Source organism: Thunnus albacares, chromosome 1, assembly GCF_914725855.1.
Source record: "Thunnus albacares chromosome 1, fThuAlb1.1, whole genome shotgun sequence".
Classification (NCBI taxonomy): domain Eukaryota; kingdom Metazoa; phylum Chordata; class Actinopteri; order Scombriformes; family Scombridae; genus Thunnus; species Thunnus albacares.
Window position 1 is genome coordinate 29735595 of NC_058106.1, and position 24714 is coordinate 29760308.

Genomic DNA, 24714 nt, shown 5'->3' on the forward strand with positions numbered 1-24714 from the left:
AAAAAAATCAATTTCTTTGTATTCTTATATCAAAATCCAATCATGTTTTCTTCCTGTAAAACAAAATATTGTGTGCTTACATTGACTTGAACCAACCAGTTTCAACCAATAATATCATGACACCCACCCATCAATCAACTTTTAGTGGCAAAGAGCTCAAGAGACTCATCATAACACGCCTGTCTGTCCTGTTTCACTTGAAAACATGTCACGATGCAGAAGTTAGATACTCTCGAAATGCTGTTTCATCTGGACTTAAAATAGCCTGCCTAATGGCATACTTGATTATTGTTTTAATAATTTAGTTACACGCTGATTTAAAAGTTTCCTGGAAAGAATTATAACGAACGAATACCTTCATCATTATACATGTTATGAGATTCAGTGTGCTGTACCGAGCTAGAAGGAGTAAAATATAAATATCAACAGGTGCAGGTGAAGTAGCAAACTTGTAATCCTAAATCTGTGATGTTTTGGCAGATTGGTTCAGGAGATTTATCGCTCTGGGGTAGAAAAGTTCTCGGAGAGAAGGAAAGGAAGCAAAAGGTACCTTTGGTTGGAGGAGCACCGGGCTGCTGCGTCTTGATGTGCCGCCATCTGTCCGCATTAGCTCAGCTTATCAATTAGCCTATGTGTCATTTACCTTAGCTTATAAATTAACCTATACATCATTTAGCTTAGCTTATCAATTAGCCTTAACGTCATTTGGCTTAGCTTGTCAATTAGCCTTTACGTCATTTAGCCTAGTTTATCAATTATCCTTTACATCATTTAGCTTAGCTTATCAATTAGCCTATATGCCATTTGGTAGCCTACTAATTATTGAAAAATGAACAGTGTTACATTACCAATTAGTCAATTAGTCAGTAAACAGCAGGTCAGGGCATGCAGAAATGTAGCACTGACCAGACAGGCAAATAATTGACCAATGTGAATAAAGAATAACTATTTTAGTGTAATTGAAGCCACTTATTCAAGGAAAAAATATGATTTCTCTTATTATCTGTACCAAATTACAGTTTTTCTTCCTTAGAAATTTCTGGGAAATTAAATCAGTAAAATGAACCATTTGCAAATTAGCATTTAACATTAGCATTTAAAAAGCCTTCTTGTGTATTTTGGAGCTTCATGTGCAGTGAGCCTTATTGTGTTACATGTAACCTATCAATTAATTTTGCATCAACAGTTGTTTTTCATTCTCCTCCCAAGTTTTCAGAGTATATTCACCATTAAGGCTTTTATTTTGAAAGTAATGGCCGGGTTTTATTCTGGCAGGCTTGACTGTAGTGTGTATGTGTGTGAGTGTGTGTGTGCGGGTGCATGTGTGCGTGTGGCTCTGTGTGTGTGTGTGTGTGTTTGTGTGTGTGTGTGTGTGTGTGTGTGTGAGTCCGAGAAGGACATGCAGGGGAGTGGAGAGTGGAGTAATTCCAGCTCTCTTTAAAACAACTTCTCAGCGCGGAGTTTGGCACCGGAGTCCCCGACCATCCCGGCTTCATCCCGGGACTCTGCAGCGGGATTACAACTTCCACGACAGTGAAAGAAAACACCGGGATTTCAGTCTAGTGAGGATTTATTTTGGGGGTGAAGGAAAGGTTTTAAGGATCGAGGGGCACCCAAAAACTGAAGAGAAACTCTGGAAAACTCTTGGATGTATGCGTCCTGATGCGCATGTTGCTGTTTAGTTAATGTAAACTGATACTGCAGCCTGAGTGGTCTAACTATGGTTTGGGGATTGTGTGCGGGATCTCCACAGTGTTGGGGACTTGAGGGTTTTGTGAGAGAGCTGGCAAAAGTTGTGGCTTAATTGAGTTGGCGACAGCAGGTCACTGAACAGTGACTGTGTGTAGCCTTCTCCTTCTCCAGACGGTTGGTGATGTTTAACGCAACACATGAGTGAATATTGTCTTCTAATGCTGCGGGATAGCCACAAAACGGTGACCACCGGCTGCGCATGTTGTGCGCACCGTGCACAATCCCCAGGTCTTGCGCGACGAGTCTAAATCGATGTGGCATCTCCCGAGACCCGGACGGGACCGACACGACACATCCAAAACTGTCTAGGTTGTCGTATGTTCAAGTCGAAACGCTCAGGTCTTGTACGGCGACTCTGGAGAAGCCGTCTGGTCACCGAGAGCGACGGGCGGGATGGAAGCAGACGAGGTGAGGGAGGACGGAACGGTCCGTGTGGCAGAAACTCAGGAAAGCTCCACAGACATGAGCAGCGGTCGGTGACACACACTGACCCGGCTGCGGGACTCATTGGGGAGGCTGGAGAGCTGACGGAGAGCGCGGAGAGGGAGGAAGAGGAGCAACCTGACGATGACCGGGGTGCCATGTGCGTCCCGGAGCACAGAGGCTCCCGGCGGGGACAGGAGGGCGACAGTAGGACGGTGACGTGTTGTTTGTTTGGGGAATGGGATCTCAGACCTCGGAGCCCATATTGGGCCCCGAGAAAAGACGGAGGGGGGCCTTGTCAGTGCTCACCAAGGCACGGGGCGCTGGAGGAGGAACTCGCGAGCACTGCTCATGCTTTTCTGAAAAGACTCAAGGAGAGATGTCTGGACGCCTTGGTGAAGGCTGTAGAGACCAAAGGAGGGATACCGAGCGAGTGCGTCATGGTGCCGAGCACTGAGCTGCGGCTCGATGCTCATCACATCTCTCCACAGTATCTCCTGTGCAGACTGTACCGCTGGAGCGACCTGCCGCTCTCAGCCCGGCTCAAAGCGCTGTGCCACTGCCAGAGCTTCGGCGCAGTGGACAGCGCGAAAGTGTGCTGCAACCCCTATCACTACAGCCGCTTGTGTGGGCCAGGTAAGGACACCAGGGGCGGGGGGTGGGGGCTAGATCAGATCCTCAGGGGACCTTTACCCTTAGAAAAGACCTTTTAAATTGCAGCTGATTAGATGTGGGCTATAGGTGACAGGGAAGATGAGAGGACATTATTCAGAGTAAATATCTTCATGCTGCTCTGTCAACCTCCTCCACATTTAACATCACTCAAATCAAGCCATCACAAGTCTTCTCTGAGGGGCCCCTGGGACTCCCCCAAGAAGCTTTTGGGACCCCACTTTGAGAACCACTGCGTACCAAAGTCAGGTTGAGGGCCTTGAGATTTAACTTAATCTCATAAACAGCCTTTGTGCAATCTAAAGATTAATGGCTCACACAAGATAGCGTGAAATTAATGGGAATTTACAATAAACCAGAGTGTTTATAAGTTGTTGTTTTTTTCTGAGGCCTGCAGCTCAAGACATATGTTGATTTAAGTGTTGAACAACGTCACAGTCACGGTTATTCAGTTATTCCTCTTGATTCAATTGTTTCTGATGAAGTCATCCAGCATATTTTACACGCGTGTTAAGTGATCATAATCATATTGAAACTCAAAATGCAGCAACACCCTTGAGAACAAATGTTATTGAGCTACACTCACACATACTTCTCTTGTGTTTTTATTGCCTGCCCTACAGTTTTATTTCATAACTCTGCTCTTGCTTTGGTCCACCATTTCTTTGATATCCTCTCGACATTCCAAACACATTACACACTTATTTAAATCTGCGCAAAACTTTGCTTCCCACATCATCCAATTGAAGGTCGCTCTCAAGTTGCACTTAGGCTCTTTTTTCTCTGACAAGGAGGTCCTCCTCTTGTTATTTAGGTGAAGGAGTGCCGATAATATACAGTTTGCATAGTGCTGGCGCCAGACTGACTCGCTGGGTATCTGACTGACTGAGGACTCCGGCAATTACTGGCTCCGCTCTTAAAGGGGCCGCAGCCACAAACCCATGTCCACTCTGCACTGGAGGGACTATCCCTGCTGCTGCAGCATTACTTAGCTTATTTACAGTGCTGCTTTGCACAGAAGTCCTCCTGTGTGTCTCTGTGTGTGTATGTATGTGTGAATGAAACTGTCTGATGATGCAGGACAAGCAGAGGATAAATAGATCAGTCAAAAACTCTGTGAATCAAATACAGTTCTTAAAATAAATAAAGATACAGTGGGTTGAAGTACTTGCAGGTTTAAATTAAGTTGTACAGATATGTTTACAGTGATGCAACTGTGAGCTTTTCAAACAAAGCGATCAATCAACAGCTGCCAGACTTTGATATAAACATTTGATTGTTTAATGAAGCAAAACCACATGATGCAGATCAGTTGATAATTTAGGATTACGATCATACAGCCTTTAATTTTTCTCATTTTTGTTGTATTTTCCAGAATCACCTCCTCCCCCATACTCTGTGTCCCGTTCAGATGAACACAAGCCACTGGGTGAGTTTTGGAAAAATGGCAAGTGAATGACACAGAGGGTGTCGTCATCATCGTATTTTTAGATTGAAAACACAGATTACTGCTTGTGTTGGAAGTGACGCTGTTTGTCGGGATTTACCTGTGATCATCTTCCCTTTGATGACACCTAGAGTTGATAATACGGAGCCTCTGTTTTTGCATACAAGCTGTCTGTTCCAGGATCTGGAACTAATGATTAGGGCTGCAACTAATGATTGTTTTCATTATCGATATATCTGATGATTAGTCTTTCAATTAATTATGTCAGAAAGTAGTGACAAACACAGTTCTCCAGAGCCTAAGGGGATGTCCATAACCTAAACATATTCAACTTGTAATAATGTAAAGCAGAGAAAAACAGAAAACCAGAGAATGTTTGGCATCATGTTTGATAAATGAGAAAGTGATGATCAAACTTCGATTCATCAACTACTTGTTACAGCACCAGTCTCACTCTTCTACTGTATGTTTGTCCTTTTTCCCACATTTACCAGACTCTACTCTGTCTTACACTGAAACTGTGCTGCCCCTCTTCTCCAACCCGCCTCACATTACGCCAAGAGACTACACAGGTGAGTAACTTGAATTATTTATCATTGTAGCAGGACATAAACATTGTGACCAGGCAGATGTTTGCTTCAGATGAGCATGATTTGTATTCCAGAACAGGAAACTTTTCCAACAAGAAAAAAGTTTTTATTTGCATGACATGTATGTGTGTGTGTGTGTGTGCATTTACAGACTCACACACTCATGCATGCAAACGCACGTAGCTCACTTATGTCCTCTCCATGAATGTTTACATAAAAGGCTAAATTGCATTTACTGGCGTTATTATGTTGTGCTTTCCTTCCTATTTTCAAAGGTTGTTAAGACAACCAAAAACTCCACAGCATAAAGCTTCTATTGTCCGAGAGGCATGGAGGGCTCGGTGGGGGTCTGGGGTCTCTCGCTATCTAGATGCCGCAGCAGTGTAGCCTTTCTGTCTGTCTTTCTCCCTCTGTACGCTTTCTCCACAGCAAAATATTTCGCTGGGACGAAGCTGCAATAAGATCCCCGTGCATACTCCCAATCCCCTTTGCCTCTGGAACCACCCATCCCCCTCTTTCCCTCTTTCTTCCCTCAAATCCCTCCATTCCTCTCGGCAATTGAGCAGTGGAAAGAGGCTGGCATTTTGGGGGCGGGGGAGCTGAGCGGCTCTGATGAGGCTGAGGTGTAGAGTTTTGTGTGCATGTGTGTATATGTGGAAAGGGAGGGCTGAGGGGTGCGTTTGGACAGGAAACAGCCCCCTCTAGATGATGAAACTGGAGCTTTATTTGTTTACGTGCTGGGGTCGGGTGGAGAGGTGCTTGTAGCGTTAGAAGAAACCCACAAACCCACTCAATCAAGCCTCCCCGGACTCACTTGTGGACGGTGTTGAAAGGTGAATGGGTACCTATGAAGTCTGTGTAGTGTAGTCACGGCATCGCAGACCTGTCTGAGGAGCCCCAATGAGACTTAATTGCGTGTGTGATTGTCAGGTTCTATCACATATGATGAAATACTTGCTCATTTACAATTTTTTTTCAAGTTGTTGTACATGTTTGGTTAGTTTACAGGCATGGCTGTAGTCAGGATTTTAGAAAACGCTTCACCACTCTCAGAAGATTTTGACCAGAAATCAAAACAAAGAAGATCCCTTAATTACTTTACCATATTCAGTTTATTTGTCAAGAATAGTTTTTGGACATTTTATTTCCCAACATCAATGTCTAAATAGTGATTTGAAGCCTTAATTCTCCAAACTGCAAGGAATAAAATTCTGGGTGAGAAATGCTGACACTTTTTAAATATTTTAACTTTACACCAACGATGATTGGTGTAAAGTTAGTCGAATTTAAACACACTAAGTCTAAAAATACTGGAATCAGCTTATTAAATACCCACCATGTGTAAGATTTTAATTGTAGAATCTAATCAACCACGGTATGAAACAAACCAAATTCACAAAAAACAGAAAATAAAGAGGGTCTGCAATGGTAGCTATGGCTCTGTTTAGATGTTTTTTGAGGCTGTGACTTAAGAGTTAACATGCATTTTTAATACAAATAATGATTATTATTTCTTTCTTTCTAAGTGAAAGCAAATCTGTCAAACTTGTTTAAGTGTTTCTAAGTTAATTTCACTGACAAAACAAGGACACAAAGTTGTGTTTTAGGAAGCGAATCTTGAAAATAATCCAAATGTCTGTTGAGTCAAGGTCACAATTGAGTGAAGAGTCTAGTTTTAGGTTGAGCTGAGTAGCAAGGGGAGGTACCTCCTATTGTCTGCCTGGTGAAATAAGTAGAAATAGATCAGTTTTCTTACAAGAAGACGTGGTGTGTGAAGTGTTTGTGTGACTCTGCGTGTGTGTGTGGTCTCTGATCCCCTGCCCCCCACACCAGAGCACTGGAGCCGAGAGCTGGATCTCGGGCCAAGAGCATGAGCAAGAACAAGACTTGGCTAAACAGAAGTAATGAAGAAATCTGCATGCAGTTTTTGTCATGAACTCTGACAGGTTATAAGACGCTCCTATTGAGCTACAGCTGGTATAATAACAGGAAATAAGCTGAACATGAAGCGAGTATCAAAGAACTGTAGCTTAAAAAGCCCTTGATGTTGGTTAGATCTTTCAAAAGTGTAAATGAGTCTTTTTTGTGCAGGTGATCCTCTGGAATATCATCTAAAGCCTGTGATGTTTTCTTTAGAACAAAAACAAGCATTGAACATGTGCTCTGGCACTTCAGCATCTTTTTTTATTATTCCTTTTAAACCAGCTAGCTTTAAAGAAAAAGCAGCAGCAGGGCGTGGTCCATACATACCTTTGCCCTGGCCTCTTTTATCATTCGATCAGTTAACGTTCCCTTTAAACCACAGCAAACAGCCCCGCTTTGAAAAAGGAAATGTCTACTGGAGGTTTGGTAGGCTTATATCGAGTTGGACTATCCCTCTGTGACTCCAACAAAACGTGTCATTCAACTGCTTATTGTCAGTGTGTGCGTGTGTGTGTGTCTGTGTGTGTGAGTGTGTGAGTGTGTGTGTGTGCGTGTGTGTGTGTGTGCGTGAGAATGAGAGAGACAGGGAGAGACGGGGAGGAATTTCTGTCTGACTCGGTGATAAGATCGTCTCAGAATACTCACATAGGGGTTCTATCAGGACAAAAACACACACACGCACACATATAAACACACTCACCAATCACGCGATTTGTTGGAAGGAAGGCAAAGTTCTGCTTTCGTACCTTCATGATTGGTGCGTAACAAAAAGTTAGATCTCTGCTGCATTTAATGCGGCATGTACTGCATATATATAGAGTATATATTAGATATATTTAGACTATTCAGCGCTATTTTCTGCTCCTTCTACTTCTGCTCCCATCCTCCTGTAGCATATATGATTCACATCATGTGACTGATACACAAATTACTAAATCTCGGAATGAAATTTGCCTGCATCACCAAAATCTGTGATTGTGGACACTGTTTGCCGGATTTTATAAGTGATGTGGCTTTAGGTTGACACTGATGGTCGGTTGGTGTATTGGTTCGAAACACTTTGGCCCAAACTGAAATATACAACTTTGACAAACTGGTCAAAAATATCCACTTGTACAAAAATCTAATTTCATGACAGTCTTTGAGATGAAAGCTAACATACAATGCTAACATATTTTGACTTCCAGACCTCTGAACCACCGTCCACATTTCTGATTTGTTTGAATCCCTGTGGCGATTTGCTCATTGATGGCTGTTTCGGCCAGTAGGCAGCTTTAATAACGGGGACGTAACATAGCTATCCAGGTACATCCACAAAGAATAACAACAGAAACACCCCAATATGGCGACAAGCATGGATGAGATCGACTGTGCTGACAGGTTGTTGTAAGTCGACTCAAACATAAGAAAAAACAACTCTGAGAATGGGTAACTGCTACAGCAGCTTCTTTGGCGACGTGAAAAAGACGCTGATGACTGAAACATCACTGAAAGAACATAACCCACCTCCCAAACAAAAAACAGCTAACATGAACACAATATCAGACTGAATGAATGAGGTGAAATTAAATGGCCATTCAGTCTAATTATTAAGCTAATGCTGCCATTCTAACATTAGCATATCGATTTGTTGTACTATAGGGCTACATATGCTAAATGTAACCATGTTAACATACAATAGTCGTTGACATACATGTTGATATGCCATTATTGTATAACATATTACCAGCCCATCATTATCAGGCTGAATTGCATTTAACTGGGTACATTAGTTAACTTCTCTATCTGAATCAATTATATTAGTGTAAATATTGAATTTTATTTCCACTGAATTGCATCTTCTTTTTGATACTTCTTTACTTCTTTCCCCCCAGAGTAAGAGATATAATATTGGCAGAAATCCCCCCATAATTACTAGATAATACGAGAAGGCTGACATTAAGGGTTGTTCCAGCTCATCTGCTCATATTTGCGGTCTGTATGTAATAGATTCAGATTCAGATTGGAAGCGAATGTGACACACAATGTCATAAAATAACCTTTTGATTTACTCCATGGGCTTTCCTCTGGCACAAACTCAGACCAGATTGGACATTTTTGCTCCATGAGTGGTAAAGATCTAAGAATAACAAAGTCTCCATCTTTGTTTCCGGGTGTGTAATGAGAATTACAGCCTGATGTTGCTGCTAGCATGACTGAAGATGTAGTCTTGTTTTTTTACTAGCAGTTCTTTTTTTTTACAGAAAGCATCCTTTTGATTTTGAGGGATCACAAGCCTAGAAGGACAAATAAATTGAGAAACATCACTAGAGTTGTCAAGCAGTTGTCCACCCTCTTGTCATCAGGGCTCTGGCTTTCCAACATGTGGAAACAAGTGAAGCAATGATACTTAGCGGACATTAGTATGGCCTGGATGCACTGAAGTAAGACAAGAAGACTGCTCCCTCTCTGCCCTCAGTAATCATATTTTGGTGGCTTATTTGCTTAAGCAGAGCAAGGTATCAGCCAAACATCCTGTCTCAAAGCCCTGTCTGCACTCGCTGCAGCATTAACCCCATGAATTGGCCCTTTGACTGATGGGGCACGGCCCAGGAATGTTGGGAAATTGGGAAGGTGAGGGGGAGTAGGGTCTTGGAGTGAAAGAGGTGGGAGGGGGGATAAGGGGGTCTGACTCTGGAGAGTGACATCTGATACATGTTTGAACATATCGCCGTTAATACTTAAGAAACGCAGAGCGGAGCCGACATTCTTGGAAGTTTGGAGGACAGTTTTAAGAGAGGGACTGCACCATGCTGTTTTAGTGAGCTTGGTTCATAAAGCGTTCCAGGTCAGTCCAGGTTGACACAAGGTTTTGTAAATGATCTACTGAGGCTATACGACTCTAAAGTAAAGATTTGTCTCACAGGAGCATGAATTTTAAATGAGATACCTTTTTAGGATCCAAGGAAGAATTGATTTCTGAGATATCAATAATGCACCAAAGTCTTGAGATGTAAAAATAGTGCAAAGACAAAAAAGTAAACACCCACATTCTACTGCGTCCAGCGAGAATCTATCCGTCTAAGTCTGGATGGGTCCTCTCAGTGACCTGAACCTCCAGCCTGTTTGCTGGCGCGCGTACAACACTTGCTCTTATGCCTGACTGAGACACATTAGACTATGGAATTCAACATCAAGTGCTGGCCCATTAACCATTTGCCATTTCCTCAAATATTTTCCATCACGGCTCTTTTTCACTACGAGAAGGGTGAGGACGCGGAGCCACCACTCACTCACAGACTTTTATGTTGACGGTGGTTTAGTGGGGTTTTTGAAGTTTTTTTTTTTTTCGCATTTAATGCTAAATGGCAGAATGTTGACACTGTTATTATCTAGAGTAACTTTAAAGCACAGCAGCGGTAGAGTAATGGTGGATACCTGATTTTCCAAAATGACCACCAAGCAAGTGCAACTCATTATATTTCCCAACGCATAATGTTTTAACCTGAAAATGAACAGCTAATCAACAAATGAAAAATGAAAGAATAGATCAGCAGGAAGGTAGAAGCGTTGTTCTGAATGTCATGAGGGCGGGGCGAGAGGAAGGGAATATAAGGGAATATATATTCAAGGAATTATAGATGATGTGGGTATTCTTTGGTAATGTATTTTGATTAACGGTAAGTTGAGATTTAACAATTTAAGTTCATACATACTTGTCAATCACGTTTGTTTTATGCACAATAAAACAGCCATGATAGTGGCTCAGTGAGCACATACTTAGGCAATGTTAACACAATGACAGTGATAATGCTAACATGCTGAAGTTTAGCAGATTAAATGTTTACCATGTTCACTATCTTAGTGTAGCTAGTAGTCTTGCTAGTAGCACTAAAAACAAAGTACAGCTGATGGGAATGTCATGAGTTGTGCAGGAATCGGGTCATAAACAAAAGGTCAAGTCAAAATTTTGACCTGATGATGGAGCTACAGGATATTAAAAGTTATTCCGATTCATCCTGTGAGGGACATGAATATCCGTACCAAATTTCATGGCAATCTTCCCAAAAGATGTTAGGATATTTCAGTCTGGACCAAAGTGGTGGACCGACCAATCGGAAGACCAACATTGCCAAAGACAAGACCCTCATCATGAAACAATGTCTCCAATTTCAATCCTGTCCCCCTAGAAATGATGTTTTTATACAACTCAACTGTTTTCCCAATTATGTTGCATTGGCAAACGTAAGCGTTGCCTGGATTATGCTCACAGGCAACGTTTTTTTAAAATTAATTAAGCATTATATTTATATATCACTCTGAGGTCAGAAGGAGGAGGTCGGGGTGGATGGCAGACATACAAGATGCAGGCACCAGAGACTGAGTCCTGTGTGTGTGTTTAGATTTAGGCAACAAAAGCACTTTGGTTAAGGTTAGTGAATGATTGTGATTTCATTTAAATGATAATAAACTAGCTGCTTCAAGTCACTGCATACTTTTTTTTTTTGCTGTATTAAACCAAGACCATGATCTTTCCCTAACTTTAAGTGCTGCCAGCGCCTAAACATAACCATAAAAAGTTTAATGATGCTCTAGTTTCTACCAGTGGATATTTTACTGCAAGATCAGATATTTTGTCTCTGAACATTTCACTCATACGTTCAGGATTAACATTTTTGCAACTTGCCAAATCCTTTATTTAACAACATTTTCTTAGTATTTTGAGAGAAAATGTAATTCAGCCAGTATTACGTTTCTAGCCAAAGATATTTACTGCATATGACGTAATTTTGAGGAGACGGGGTTACCCAATTAAACCAAAAAAGGTAACTTTTCCTTGCTTATGCTGTTACTTGACAAAATATTTAGAAAAGGTTTATATTGTGTAGTTAATTCATAAGTCTTTATAACTGTAATTCTGAATGAGGCCATTTCAATCGCAGTTTTACTGTTTTCGAGTTTGAACTGTGTTGTTATTTCATCTCAGTTTACTTATCTCATTCTCTCATTTCATTGTCTGACTGGTTTGTCTTCAATCAACTTTAAAAATCTATGATATATTTTTATCTCCTGTATTTAATCATTACATGTACAAATAATCTTAAAACTCTGAGCTGATGGAGTCTCGTCACCTCTTGAGGTTTTCATGCTGAAACGTCTGTCAGTGAAGAAATGTGTAAACATCTTTGTGTACAGATGCACAGATTGATTTTCTGGGCAAATTGTAGCTTGAAGACAGTCAGCATGCATACCTCTACAGTGCTTACTTATTCTGCAAGTGCTTGAGGGTATCTGAGGTCCTCATGCTTCAAACAGATGATGATTGGTTGAGCAGGAAAGGATTTCCGTATTACTGCGGTTTGGCCAACTTGGAACTGAAGGAAAGAAGCAAAAGCACATATTATTTATTCCCTATTTTTAAATATTTTCTTCATTAGATTTATTTTCCGGGATTTCTGTGTTTGATCTTCCTACGTTCTGGCTTCGTAGATGCAATGCTGATTCATTGCATTTCCATCGACACTGTGTGCAGTTTGCAGGCAGATACAAAAAAAAAAAGTGTTTTCAGACTTGCAGATGCAGAAGCATGTTTCAAGACATTTACAACTTGTAGGTCCCACTGGATTTGCATGTATTTAAGAGGTCTTACACATCATAAGCAGATTGTCTTTTTTGTCATATCAATGATGTTCTGATTAGCTTTTCTCCCTTCTTTCAGTGTCCCCTTCATCTTTTTTCCTTTTTTTTCTTTTAGTCCACTTTTACTCTTCTTTGTCAGTTCATTTTACTTCTGCCTTTTATTGTTTGTACACCCTCTTTTGATCTCTTCCTTCCTTCTCTCTCTCTCTCTCACTGTCTTTATAACTCTTATTCTTTCTCTCTTTTACTTCAGTCCATGTTGTCAGGCCATCACAATTTAAAATAAGGTTTAAATTACAGGACTGACTGTGGCTTTCCGTTGTTCCCTCAGAGTTTTTGCCAACTCGCAATTTGGCTTTTAATGGAATCCTGCCATGCTGCTGAACCTAAAGATTCTTTGCAGATGTCGACAGGCTCTGACTCTGTGAAATGTAGGAAGCTGTCGCCTGTGCTGTGCACTGTGAAGGCAGTTAGTTAAGGCTTTATTTGTTTATTTGAGGGAAGCGGCATTCACCTTGTTTTCAGGAGTTGTAGCTCCCTGTTTTTAGGGAGGGCATTGTGTGTGTGTGTGTGTGTGTGTGTGTGTGTGTGTGTGTGTGTTTGTGTGTGTTCATAAGCATTCACCCATGATACTGGAAACTTGCTGCTCAATAAGTCCCACACTGACACACAGACATAACACAATATTCACTCTTACTGAAAAATGTAAGACCACATACACACTCTTTCACACACACACACACACACACACACACACAGAGCTTATGATCATTATTTAATTCTTATTCAAAAACTACCTACTCATTGTCTTTGCATCATGAATTACAATCATGTTTGATGCTTTTCAATAATGTTACTCTCCCTAATTTCTTTTTTCTTTTAGATATGCTACCACTTTGGTTCAAAAGTGATCTAACTAAAGTGTATGATCGAGTTTTCTGATGACACTGCTATTCAGTCTGAAACCTGTATGATTAGAACATATACAATAGTATATAGTACAGATACAATAGTGATTCCCATTAATTTTCTTGATTTATAAGGTAACACTTTACAATAAGGTACACAGCAGTTCATCTTCTTGATAATAATCTTCTATATAGTCCTTGATTCAGAGTCATTGAGGAACAAGTGATTCATTGATTATGAGGTTGTTACTGATTTGTTTTTTGTTCCTTTGTAACTACTTTTTGTACCGTATCGTAAAATGTTCCAAAATTATGTTCTACAATATTGCATTTTATATAAAGAAGGATACAAGTATTCAATAGTAGTGTTTTTCTTTTTTTGTTGCAATTTTTGTGATTTACAGACACAAAAAATCAGGTGCCAGGTGATTTATTTCGTACCAATTTCAGTTCATAAAAGTGTTTAAATGCCATACGAACAAAAACAAAAATTGAACAAAAACAAAAAATGATTATTTCTCAACATATTTCTTTCAACATGAAATAAATGTTCAAAATGTTAATTTGCTATGTTGCTTACACACGCTTTCTTAAATAGCAACACACAATTTCACAAGTCTTAAAGATATGGAGAATGTGGCAGATGGTAAACATGTTCACACTTCTGCTAATTTTCTCAAGTATATCTGTCAAATTAGTGCAAGTCTCACAGTTCTTGTGTTTCCTCCTGACCGTGTTTGTTAAGTTTAGTGATTTTGTATTTTTACTGCTGCTACTTTCAAATTCACCCAAATTAAGTTTAAGTAGGAATTTCATAAATATTTCTTCATAGTGGAATAAATCGATCGATTCCACCAATAAATGTGTGTAATTATGTAGCGAGGAGTGAAGGCCATATAGTCGGATCACGTGAGACTCAATGAGAGACTTGTCAACTTGACCCCTGTGACTGGCTGAGCGGGGGGAGGAAGTGTCGAGGAAGAGGGCCTGTCCAGGAATGTGTTGGGAGGGGAGGTTTGTCAACTACAGCGAGCTCTGCCTCTCTGTGTCTGTCTCTGCTTTTCTGTCTCTAATCAGATTGAAATAATCTTTCTTAAAGGTACAAAAAAACTAAAGGTTAGTTATGATTAAAGCTAAAATATGACGGCATATTTGTCCTCTCGAAGCGGTGAGCTAAGTCTGATTTCTGTCTGTATGATACCTGTATCGTGTAGATGTGTCTCTGGTGCTTCTGTAGGTAAACACGGGCACCTCCTCAAAATACAACCACATGTGTTGTGTAGAGAGGCTACACTGGTTTTACAGTCACCACATGAACTGTAGCTAATGGTAGTGTTTGTTGATAGTGAAGACAACATGGAGCAGACAGTAATCTTTCTTTACTCTTATCAAAAAACGCTACACAGATTAGCTCATTCTCATCTAGCAAAGAAAGTTTCAGTGCACACTTTGCCTCCTTTGTTTTTGAGCGTGATCGAACGTGAATGTGATTACATCAGGTTGAGTGGGAATGCACAGCGACCGACCAGACAATCATCTTTTACGCCGGTGCTACAACAGTCAAGAGGTAGAGCCAAAGCAGAACAATAAATCACTTTGTTGTTACTGTGGGAAGGATAATTAAGGCTTCAGTCCCACCATCCTCTGGCTCTGTTGGTTAAGTTGCATTTAAAACAGTTGCAGAAACTAAACCTGCTTCAAGATACTAACAGTTAGACCAGTTCAGGACCCCTCACAAGAACACACAGTACAATCAGCCTGTCAGGTTCTATTTATTAGATAAATTCAGGTCAAGTGAAGTGAAGTCAGTTTTATTTGTATAGCCCAATATTTGCCTGCAGGGGGCTTTACAATATGTACAACAATACAACATCCTTTATCCTTGGACTTATGAGTCAGATAAGGTAAAACTTTCCAAAAGCACCTTTAATGGAAAAATTTGAAGAAACCTCAGGAAGAGCGAAACAGAGGAGGGATCTCTCTTTAGGACGGACGGAGATGCAATATAACTGAAATGCAGCATGGAAACACAGGATGACAAAATTTATAGTTGGACTGATATACATAGGCATATAGACATAGACATATTGATAGACATATATGAAGGAGGACATTTAGCAACTTCTGCATACCACCAAACAGGAAGGTCCACCCCTAGAAATCACAAAAGAAGATCCTATCAACCAAAAATATACAATGACTCATTACTGAGTCTTCTGAGTCATTAGCTAGCTGTCATATTTTACTGACATGAGGCATCCCTGCAGTGCTTTCTCATTGTTCAAGTTCAGTGCTTTTTCGTACTGCTTCAATTTTAAGGGACACGCAGGGTTACTGTATGAGTCAGAGCAGCTTGTTCTTGCATTTAAGAAGAAAATGTGTTCACGATCTCCAATGGCAAGGTTATTGTGCAACAGAAAGAAACCAGACTGCATCTTCACTGCAGTGATGTGGCGTAGACGTGTCTCTGTGCACGATGGGCGTAAACCGATATTTCACTTTGCAGGAACTTGTACAGCATTTAGGAAGTTTTCCTGATTCTGAGTTTAATTAAATTGAACTCAGAATGAGGCCCACAGTTGCCCGGAGGAGCACTGATAACGTGGTTGGATGTATTATTCATTTGTGACGATGCATTTTTCAGATTATCCATTGGGTTTTGTTTTTTATGTTTTTTTTAGCTTGAGAAGGTACACTTAGTTTATCTGAAACATTCAAAATCACCAATGATTTTCAATTTTCTTTGACCAGCGACAACATGCTGGTTCCCACGTAGATTGAGCAGTTTTAAAACTCACCAATTTTCACCAAACAACAAAAGAACAAATGTCAACAATGTCAAACAACAGTTTGTAATCTGGATTTCATATCACCTGTCAGATGAAAAGTTTGCAACATCAGCCTTCATTAAGGGCTTCACAAACATGAGTTTCTTCAACTGTAATCATGGAACTGAAGTGAAAACATCAAAATCACCTAAACAGGATTTTTCTAAGAAGTTTTTTATGTGTTTCGCTTCTTGGTATCTCGGTGGATGATATAAGACATGAGAATTCCTTGGCTTGAGTTGTCTGGCACTTTGAAGTAGCAGCAGAAATGCAGGAAACTGGTTACTTTCACTCTTCCTCTTGGAGGAGCCTTCTAAACAGCTTCCAAACACATCTTCCCTAGGAATTTTACAGACACAAATGTTAACATTCCTACAGATGTGTATATGAAATAATGGGTTGAAGGTACGGAATCGAATTTATTTGTATTATTAAAACAAGAAACAGAAAAATGCCTGGTTTCACACTGCAGCAGGCTACATCATAAGATCCACCTCACAATGGAAAAAAGAGGGAGAAGGAAGGAGTGTGTGTGTGTGTGTGTGTGTGCAAGAATGTGTGTGTTTTATGTGTTTGCGAGCGAGAGCCCCGTTGTGTTCGACTGTAAAGCCCATGTCTGGCGATAACGCAGCCCTCTGATGGCAGAGATAGTCGAGACGCCAGCTTAAATGTGGCTTGCTGGATTGAAGTTGCCCTGTAATGATAGTTGTCTCAAACAACACAGAACCTACCATTTGCAGCCAGGGAGGGGTGTTTTCTTTTCTTCCCTTATTTTATTTTATTCCTACTTTTTTAGAACTTTAGGAGGAAATTTGAGGAAGTCGAATCAAAACAAAGCATCTTAGAGGCGACCGACAATGGTCAGTAGCTGAATTCTATCCTCGCTTCTCGTCCCTCTGTCCCCCTCTACACCTCCCCTACTCCCTCTCCCCAACCCACACACTTCTTTCAGCACAGTGGAAGAGTCTAATAACTGGAGGGGAATCTAATCCTTGGCACTGGATGAAAGACGAGGGTCTCCCTCCCTCCCTCTCTTTCTCACAGTCTCTTTCTCTCCCTTCATTTTTTTCCGTGGATGCTGGTTATGCTTGGCAGGTTCTCTCTCTCTCTCTCTCTCTCTCCCTCTCATTTTCCCGCTCCCTCTTTCACTCAGATTTTTTTTACATTTTTACTCTTTTACTTCCCCTTTTTTCCCCAACTTTCTCCCTCTCAGTGCAGGTTAAGGTTGGCAGGAGGGAGACTCCACTCCTCCAACTAGAGAAGGGGAAAGAAGAGAGTTTAAAGGAATAGTTCAACAGTTTCGGAAATGTGATTATTCACTTTTTTCTGTTAAATATGACGCCACAGGAAGTGGCTGACTCTGACTTTGTCAGGTGTGGTAGTGTCCTGTCATCACTGTGAGGTTGCCAGGCAAGTCCCTGCATCCCGTCAAAAGACAGTCTGGCACGAAACTCCCCACCATAACACCTTAATTTTTCATTTCTCCAATTTGGTTTTTGTGCGGATTAAATGAACAAGATATAACATATCATATATTATATGATATTAACTTGTGAGCTTCAGGCAAATTTTTTTACATTTCCCCTTGTTTCCTGGCTTTATGCTAAGCTAAGCTGCTGGCTGTAGCTTCATATTTATTGCACAGACATGAGAGGGGTCTAAATTTTCTCATCTAACTTTCTGCAAGAAAGCGATTAAGCACATTTTCCATAATTCCAAAATATTCCTTAAACATATATTCATTTATGATTCAAGCAGATAAAAAAAAAACACAGAGGAGTAAAAGAAAGAGGAAAGATGAGCGGTGCTGTCGTTTGAAGCTCAGGTTCAATATTCTGTGGGGTGCCGGCAGGAAACTGACTGTCTGACCTCTGAACTTAGATTGCCACTGCTTTGTGTCAGCCCAAAAACAAAACTAGTCCTGAGTTGTTTTATTACAGCAAGTAACAATAAGTATACATCCAGTTTACCTCCCCACTGTTGTTCAGGCTTTAGAGAAAAACATCCATGAAGTGTACCGGGTGTTTCGGTGAGATTGGCACTAAGAGACAGTGATTTTGAAATGAAATAACAAAGGCTACTTATCTAATTGGTAAACAGAGCTGTTAAATGGTGGTTGGCTTAAATGCTTGCAGGACGCTGTAATTGCTGCCAGCCCTCACATACAGATGAACAAGCAGGCACGCACACACAGAGGTTTTCGACTTCCTCCGCTCGAACATAAACATACTGATAACCTCCAGTTTGAACCCGTCTTTAAAAATTCCATTGAAGAAGCTGGTTGCCCACCCGCTCCTTCCTCCTCCCTCCTCGTCTGCGCTCCCTCGTTCTCACACAAGCTCATTATACCTTTAGTTGGATGATAGCCAGACTGAGCATGATGACACTAAAGACTGTGCCAGAAACATTAAACATGACATGCTGTACCACTCGGGCTGTCAAACAACAGTGGAAATACTGATTTATCATATTTTTTAACATAATATCAGTTAATCCTCAGTAAAAAAAAAATCCACTATAGGACTATGGTGCTAATGCTTAACGTGAAATATAGCTGTCTGTGTTTTTATGGGTTTATAGACATAGCTACACATGTAAGATAACACAAAAGAGAAACAGAAAATAAATAAGCAGACAGAGAAACTTAGTGCCTAGTAACTGAAAACAAACTCAAATATGATACATTAAAGAATAAAATCATAAATGGTAAATGAATAAATAAGTAAACATGTAAATGAGCAAACAAGCACACTCTGGTAAATGTTAAATAGTCACTTCAAAGTATAACGATAAAGTTTTTGAAGCTTCTTTTGGCATCATATTCTTGAGATTCGGCCTTTAGATGCTCTCTCTGTCTGTGATATGAATACTCGGTGCATTAGAAACTTAAAAGCCAGGATTTAATACTAGATTCTGTGCTGCACCCTTCATTATATGATAGAAATTAAAGTGCACTATGTCTAAAAAACCCTAAAAAGTCCCAAGTTTGTTTTATGTCTTCTTTGGGAATTAATTTGATCGTGAGCTCATAAAGTCTCCCTGTGTTTCCCCAGACATGTTTGTGTTGCCTTATTACAGGGAAGAGCATGGCTTGTAAAAGTGTGTAAGTTTGTGTGTGTGTGTGTGTGTATGTGTGTGTGTATGTGTGTGTGTGTGTGTGTGTGTGTGTGTGTGTTTGAGAGAGAGAGAGAGAGAGAGAGAGAGAGAAAGAAAGAGAAGGAGAGAAAGAGAGAGATCCTGCTAGCTGAGCAGCCTGCTCTCTTATTGGAGAGCTGTAAAAACTCCAGACCGCAGGAGTTGCCAGCCCGGAATTCACTAATGACACACGTGGGCCTCAGATGAGAAGTGCAATTTTGTGTGTGTGTGTGTGTGTGTGTGTATGTGTGTATGTGTGTGTGTGAGTGTGTGTTATAGTCATACTGTTTGCATCAGAAGGCCCAATTTGTGTGTATACATGTGCATGTGTGAGGCCCTATCTCATCATCTAATGTGTGTGTGTGCTTGTATTTGCGTACACATCTCCTCCTCCTCCTTCTCCTCCCAGCGCCCCCGTACCACCCCTCTTTTACCCATCCCCCTCCTCCTCCCCCCCCGGAATGAAAATGGCCGCTGTGCAAACATAACACACCTAGCCTAATCTCGGTCCTGGTTTCACCCAAACGCAGCTTGTTAATGGGAGGAGGGCAGCCATTCTGGCCCCTGGTGGATGAAGAGGGGGTGCTTGCTGGAATATGAAAGGAATGGGGCCACAGGCACATGGGTCTTTAAATCCTCTGTGTCAGTAGAGTCTCTGGAACAAAATAATGGCATCACTCTGTGTGGGAGTTAATGTGAGCTGATAGCATGAGGGCTGGGGGGTCAAGGGTTCACGGGCTTGCGCTAGGTTGACAGAGAGCTGAATGCTTCCCCCCGCCTCCCCCCCACTCCCCTCTCTGTTGCCCTCCACCTTCCCCTCTTTAACTCTGGACCTGAAGGAGTGTGTTATGAGGAGAGATGGTGAGAGATGTCAGTGGAGGAAGTGGGCTGTTCAGTGTTGACAGTTTTAACCCCTTTTTCAAAATATACAGACGGGTGACAAATTAAAGGAAAAGTCTGAATAAATGGAGAAATATAAGAAATGACGCTTCCGCACAAGGCAAGGGGTCAGTGAATGGTTTGATAGTATAAACAGAGTATAAATATGATGTGAATTATTTGCTGTGGCCTTGAAAGTAAACAGATCTTTTGGTCGTGCTAACCTGGAATTATGCTTCTGCAAAGAAACGCCTCTGCGGAGAAGGGTGTTATGCGTAAAGCGAGGGTTCGAAGAGGAGGCGACACACATGCCTCCTAAATCTCAATAACACGTCATACAGTTGAGTGTCAAGCTGCTTGCTTTGACTCCCGTCCTGTCAGAAGGGGGGGTTGAAAACAAAGAAGAAAACGACATAAACGTTAAAGCTAACAAAACATGTTCAAGTATAAAAGAAACAGCCACGAGCATCTCAGAACGACCTCCATGTACATTCGCCTACGTGCAGCCCGGAGAAGCACGTTTCAACCTTTAGACAACACTCTCCTATGCCATCATCAAAACACTAAATGAGGGAATATCTTTCGCAGAAATGGTGTTCACCCCTCCCATAGAGTTCCAGTAAAGACTTGAAGAATCTATTCCCAGGAGCACTGATGGTGTTCTTATGGCTCATAGTGGCGCAACACCTTACTAAGACACTTAAGTTGTTGTTTTTTTCGTTTAATTTGTCACGCGTCTGTAGGTCTACAAGTCAAAGCTTGTACTGAAGTTTGCACATCAAGCAATGGGAGAAATTATTTTGTTTCGCAAGGCAGAATAAAAATTTGAAACTCCTACGACCTGCGTGTTGCTGTTGTGAGCTAAAATGTATCATTGCTTTGAAGAATGCATGAGTAAGTTACAGTGTGAGACGAGGGGTGGGCTTGTAAGTCTTGTTTTGAGCATCGATACTAGCATGAATAGGATCAATACTGCTGCGTTCATGCTGCAATTACTTTGTTAGTTTAGACCATCAAAACTGTAAACATTTGCTATTTTCCGTTAAACAGGTCCAACTGAAATTAATTTTTTTGTCTACTACAGCACACATACTTGCTCTGTAAATCACTTGTTCTGTGTTCTGCTTTGAGGAAAAATCAGAAACCAAAAGGGAGAAATTTATATTTTAAAATTATTTGATTTCATGATGTTACCCACTAGTTTTACATTATTTTGATTAATAACTGTTTCACCATCCACTTATGTGAGCTTGACACAGCAAATCAAATCTAGCATAAAGTGATAACATGGTGTTCAATCATAGTCAGAGCAGACGGTCACACTGAGCCTGATAGCAGCCGGCTGCACAACGCAAGAGCCATAACAACCGACAAAAGCTTTCCTGCTAAAGTTTTCTTCTTATCTAAACTTATAAACAAAAGCCTTGTTGAACGAGCCACCAAACAAATGTTCACTGGGGAAAAGTGCAACGCTAACGTTAGTTAGCAGCTTAGAAAGCTAATTAGTTGTTTAGCTGCAGCACATTAAACAGCATGTTAACATACTTGAAAATGTTAGATGTTGGTTTGGTTGTTGCTCTTCAAAATCCCTGTTAGCGACATGCTGTCTGTCCATGACTCGTGTCTACAGAAGTTTGTTTACTTTGTCTCTATTCCATAAATAGTATGAATAAACATGTATTGTTTGCTAAAGCATTTGGTGATAATGAAAATGAATTTAGACGTAGCCCAGTAATGTTGGCTCTGGCTCTACATGGCTCTCCCCTACATGATAGTACATTATTTGCTTTGAATGATTAAGTTATTGATACTGAGTGTTCTGTATTACTTACTGTGTCAAAACTAATTTTGTGTTATCGCCCACTCCTACTGAGAATGGAGAAAAGACTGAGCATGTTTGCTCATGTTTTCATAAAGACTTCTTTTCCCATCCTCCCTTCTTCCTCCTCCTTAAGATAACATCATTCTCCTCCCTTTATGACAAATAAAAGTTGTAAAAAAATTGCAGTAAAGATTTACTAATACAAACATGGATTCTTCTTCTTTTATTCCCCTCAGACACTGGTACCTCCCTTGGTTCCTCGACCTCCGGCGGACATCGCTCTCACTGGTGCAGCGTTGCCTACTGGGAACAGCGCACACGCGTGGGTCGCCTTTATCCAGCCTACGAGCCCTCGCTCAGCATCTTCTATGACCTACCTCAGGGAACAGGCCTCTGCCTCGGCCAGCTCCATGCCAACGCCTACCACAGTCGCCGTGACGACCCAGGCAGCCACGGCACATCAGGACTTCACGGCCACCACAGCCGTGGAGGTGGAGGGAACAGCAGCAGCAGCAGTGTGCAACAGATACGCAGTAAAATCGGCTTCGGCATCGTGCTGAGCCGTGAGCCGGATGGAGTGTGGGTGTACAATCGCAGCCAGCACCCGGTGTTTGTCCACTCACCCACTCTGGACCCGCCCAGTGCTCGAGGGCTGAGCGTGAAGAGGGTGATGCCGGGCTTTTCCCTCAAGGTGTTTGACTATGAGCGCTCCAGCTGGATGGCGGAGCACGGCGTGAAGCCTGAGAGCCAGGAGGGGCCCTGGGACCCCCACAGTGTTCGCATCAGTTTTGCTAAAGGATGGGGCCCCTGCTACTCCAGACAGTTCATCACCTCCTGCCCGTGCTGGCTGGAGGTGCTACTCAACAACCACAGATAGCACACAAACACTCTCACAGATACACAGGAGGTTTCCTGACCCAGTATCCTAATTGTAATCTACCTAGATTTAATATAAAATTTATATATTATATAAAATATATTATACATGTAAATACTTGAGTCATTTTTACAATGCAATTATTTATGTATAGTGTAATGTGTATATAGACAAAATAAAAAGGAACAAGAATATGCACTTTTGATTCTATATATGCATTGCAGAGTTTCTCAGCATCATTTTGCAAATATAAACTGTAAAAATAAGACGAACCTGGTCTATGTTCTCATGATTTAGCAATTCCATCAAAAAGTATGCCATACACTCATTGTCAATAAAGTATTTGTATTAAATGAAGCTTTATCTGGTGGTCTCAAGTGCTTTTACCCGACGCTCTTTGATAAGTCAGCGACATGCAAAGTTCCTCATCGATGAATGGCATATTTAGCAACGTTTTATCAAGAAAAACACTTTTCCTGGCTATTTTCTTCCAGAGTAAACACAGTTCTGTTTCAAAATGGACGCTGTTTTTAAGGTTTAAAAGATGATTGAAATGTGTTCTGTGTGTATGAACTGCCATGAACCATGAACAACGTGGAGAAAAATGCTGCTGAGTGTGGATAAGTGGATAAGATGGTGAGGACAAACCTCAATTTATTAGTGTTGCCAAAAAGGACATTTTTGTGGGTGACACATAAGATTAAATTAACACTGAATATCCACCACAGGCTCTAAAGACTGTTTGTTGGTCTTGTAGGTTTTAAGATATTTTGATATGCCATATTTGCTTATTCGTTAACACTTTTCAAACATCCTTTATGCACTAGTGGTGCAATTTACATTTTAATTGGTCTTGTTGGTTTCCTGAGACAAAGTTTTTGCTGTGTAACAAAATAATTGAAGCTCAAAGGTCCACTTAATAGCTTCTAACCACATGTCACAGTCTTCTTCAGTGAATGGCATGTGGAACCACAGTCACATAATAGCAAGTGGTGGTATATCGGCGTGAGATTGTTACTCCTGTCTCTGTTCAAGGATGGCCTCAAACTTTCTCCAGTCGTCCACTGAGCCCCGGCCGATGGCTTTGACCCCTTCCCAGTCGTTGCTGTGACCGGTCCTTATCTCGTGGGTGAAGTTACACATGAATGTATAGTTTACGGCATACTTTCGGAGCCTACATGTCACCAATGTCACTAAGCTGTAAACTTCTCAAAAATGTAACTGCTTGGGGATGACAAGAACTGTGACCGGTCAGTTCAGGCTGCTTGTGTTTTCTCCACTCAGTTATCTTCTCCCTCTCAGTAACACACATCTAGTTCAGCCCTCTACACTTCAAACTTCCTGCTTACTGCAATCATTTCTCTGTCACAGTGAATGAAGGAACATAGACGTGGCAACTGCACTGCAATAGTCTCAAAATAGAAGTTATCTGAGCCGTAGTTCTATAAGTACCTGCGTAGGCTAATGTTGCTCTATATCACAAAGTGAATGAAAGAATGAAAACACAGTTACTGCGAGGGATATAATTACAGCACAATAAGGCCTGATTACTAATGATATATCTGTCTAATATTGTGAAGGCGTTATGAACAGGTATAACCTGATACAGAACTATAAATCACGTCATTAACCCCTTGTGTTGAGTATAAACCTAGCTTTAAGGCACTCTATTCGCTGACGAACTTAAAAGTTATGACAAGCTAGTAAGAGGACATCTGAGCTTTGATCATTTTGTTATGCTTACTGTTCCCAAAGCTCAAGAATGAACTTTCATACCCAAAAGTTTCGCTGTTCGTGTAAAAGGAAAAAGTTTACATACACGATACACCGCATACTTTT

At 41.1% G+C, this 24714-nt stretch overlaps 1 protein-coding gene across 1 annotated transcript; it reads left to right on the forward strand.

Moving 5' to 3' along the window:
* Positions 1–1328: 1328 nt before the first annotated feature.
* Positions 1329–23232, forward strand: LOC122983997 (mothers against decapentaplegic homolog 6-like). The gene is made up of 4 exons (XM_044354231.1): positions 1329–2811; positions 4223–4276; positions 4789–4866; positions 22235–23232. The coding sequence occupies exons 1-4, from the start codon at positions 2070–2072 to the stop codon at positions 22873–22875; spliced, it is 1515 nt and encodes a 504-aa protein (XP_044210166.1). The 5' UTR covers positions 1329–2069; the 3' UTR covers positions 22876–23232.
* The last annotated feature ends 1482 nt before the right edge of the window (positions 23233–24714 follow it).

What these genes read in the sequence shown, in the direction of transcription:
- LOC122983997 (XM_044354231.1), top strand. Translation starts at nt 2,070, where the DNA reads ATGTTCAAGTCGAAACGCTCAGGTCTTGTACGGCGACTCTGGAGAAGC. An exon ending in CAGCCGCTTGTGTGGGCCAG is followed by an intron (nt 2,812 to 4,222) that starts GTAAGGACACCA and finishes TGTATTTTCCAG; the next exon opens with AATCACCTCCTCCCCCATAC. An exon ending in AGATGAACACAAGCCACTGG is followed by an intron (nt 4,277 to 4,788) that starts GTGAGTTTTGGA and finishes CACATTTACCAG; the next exon opens with ACTCTACTCTGTCTTACACT.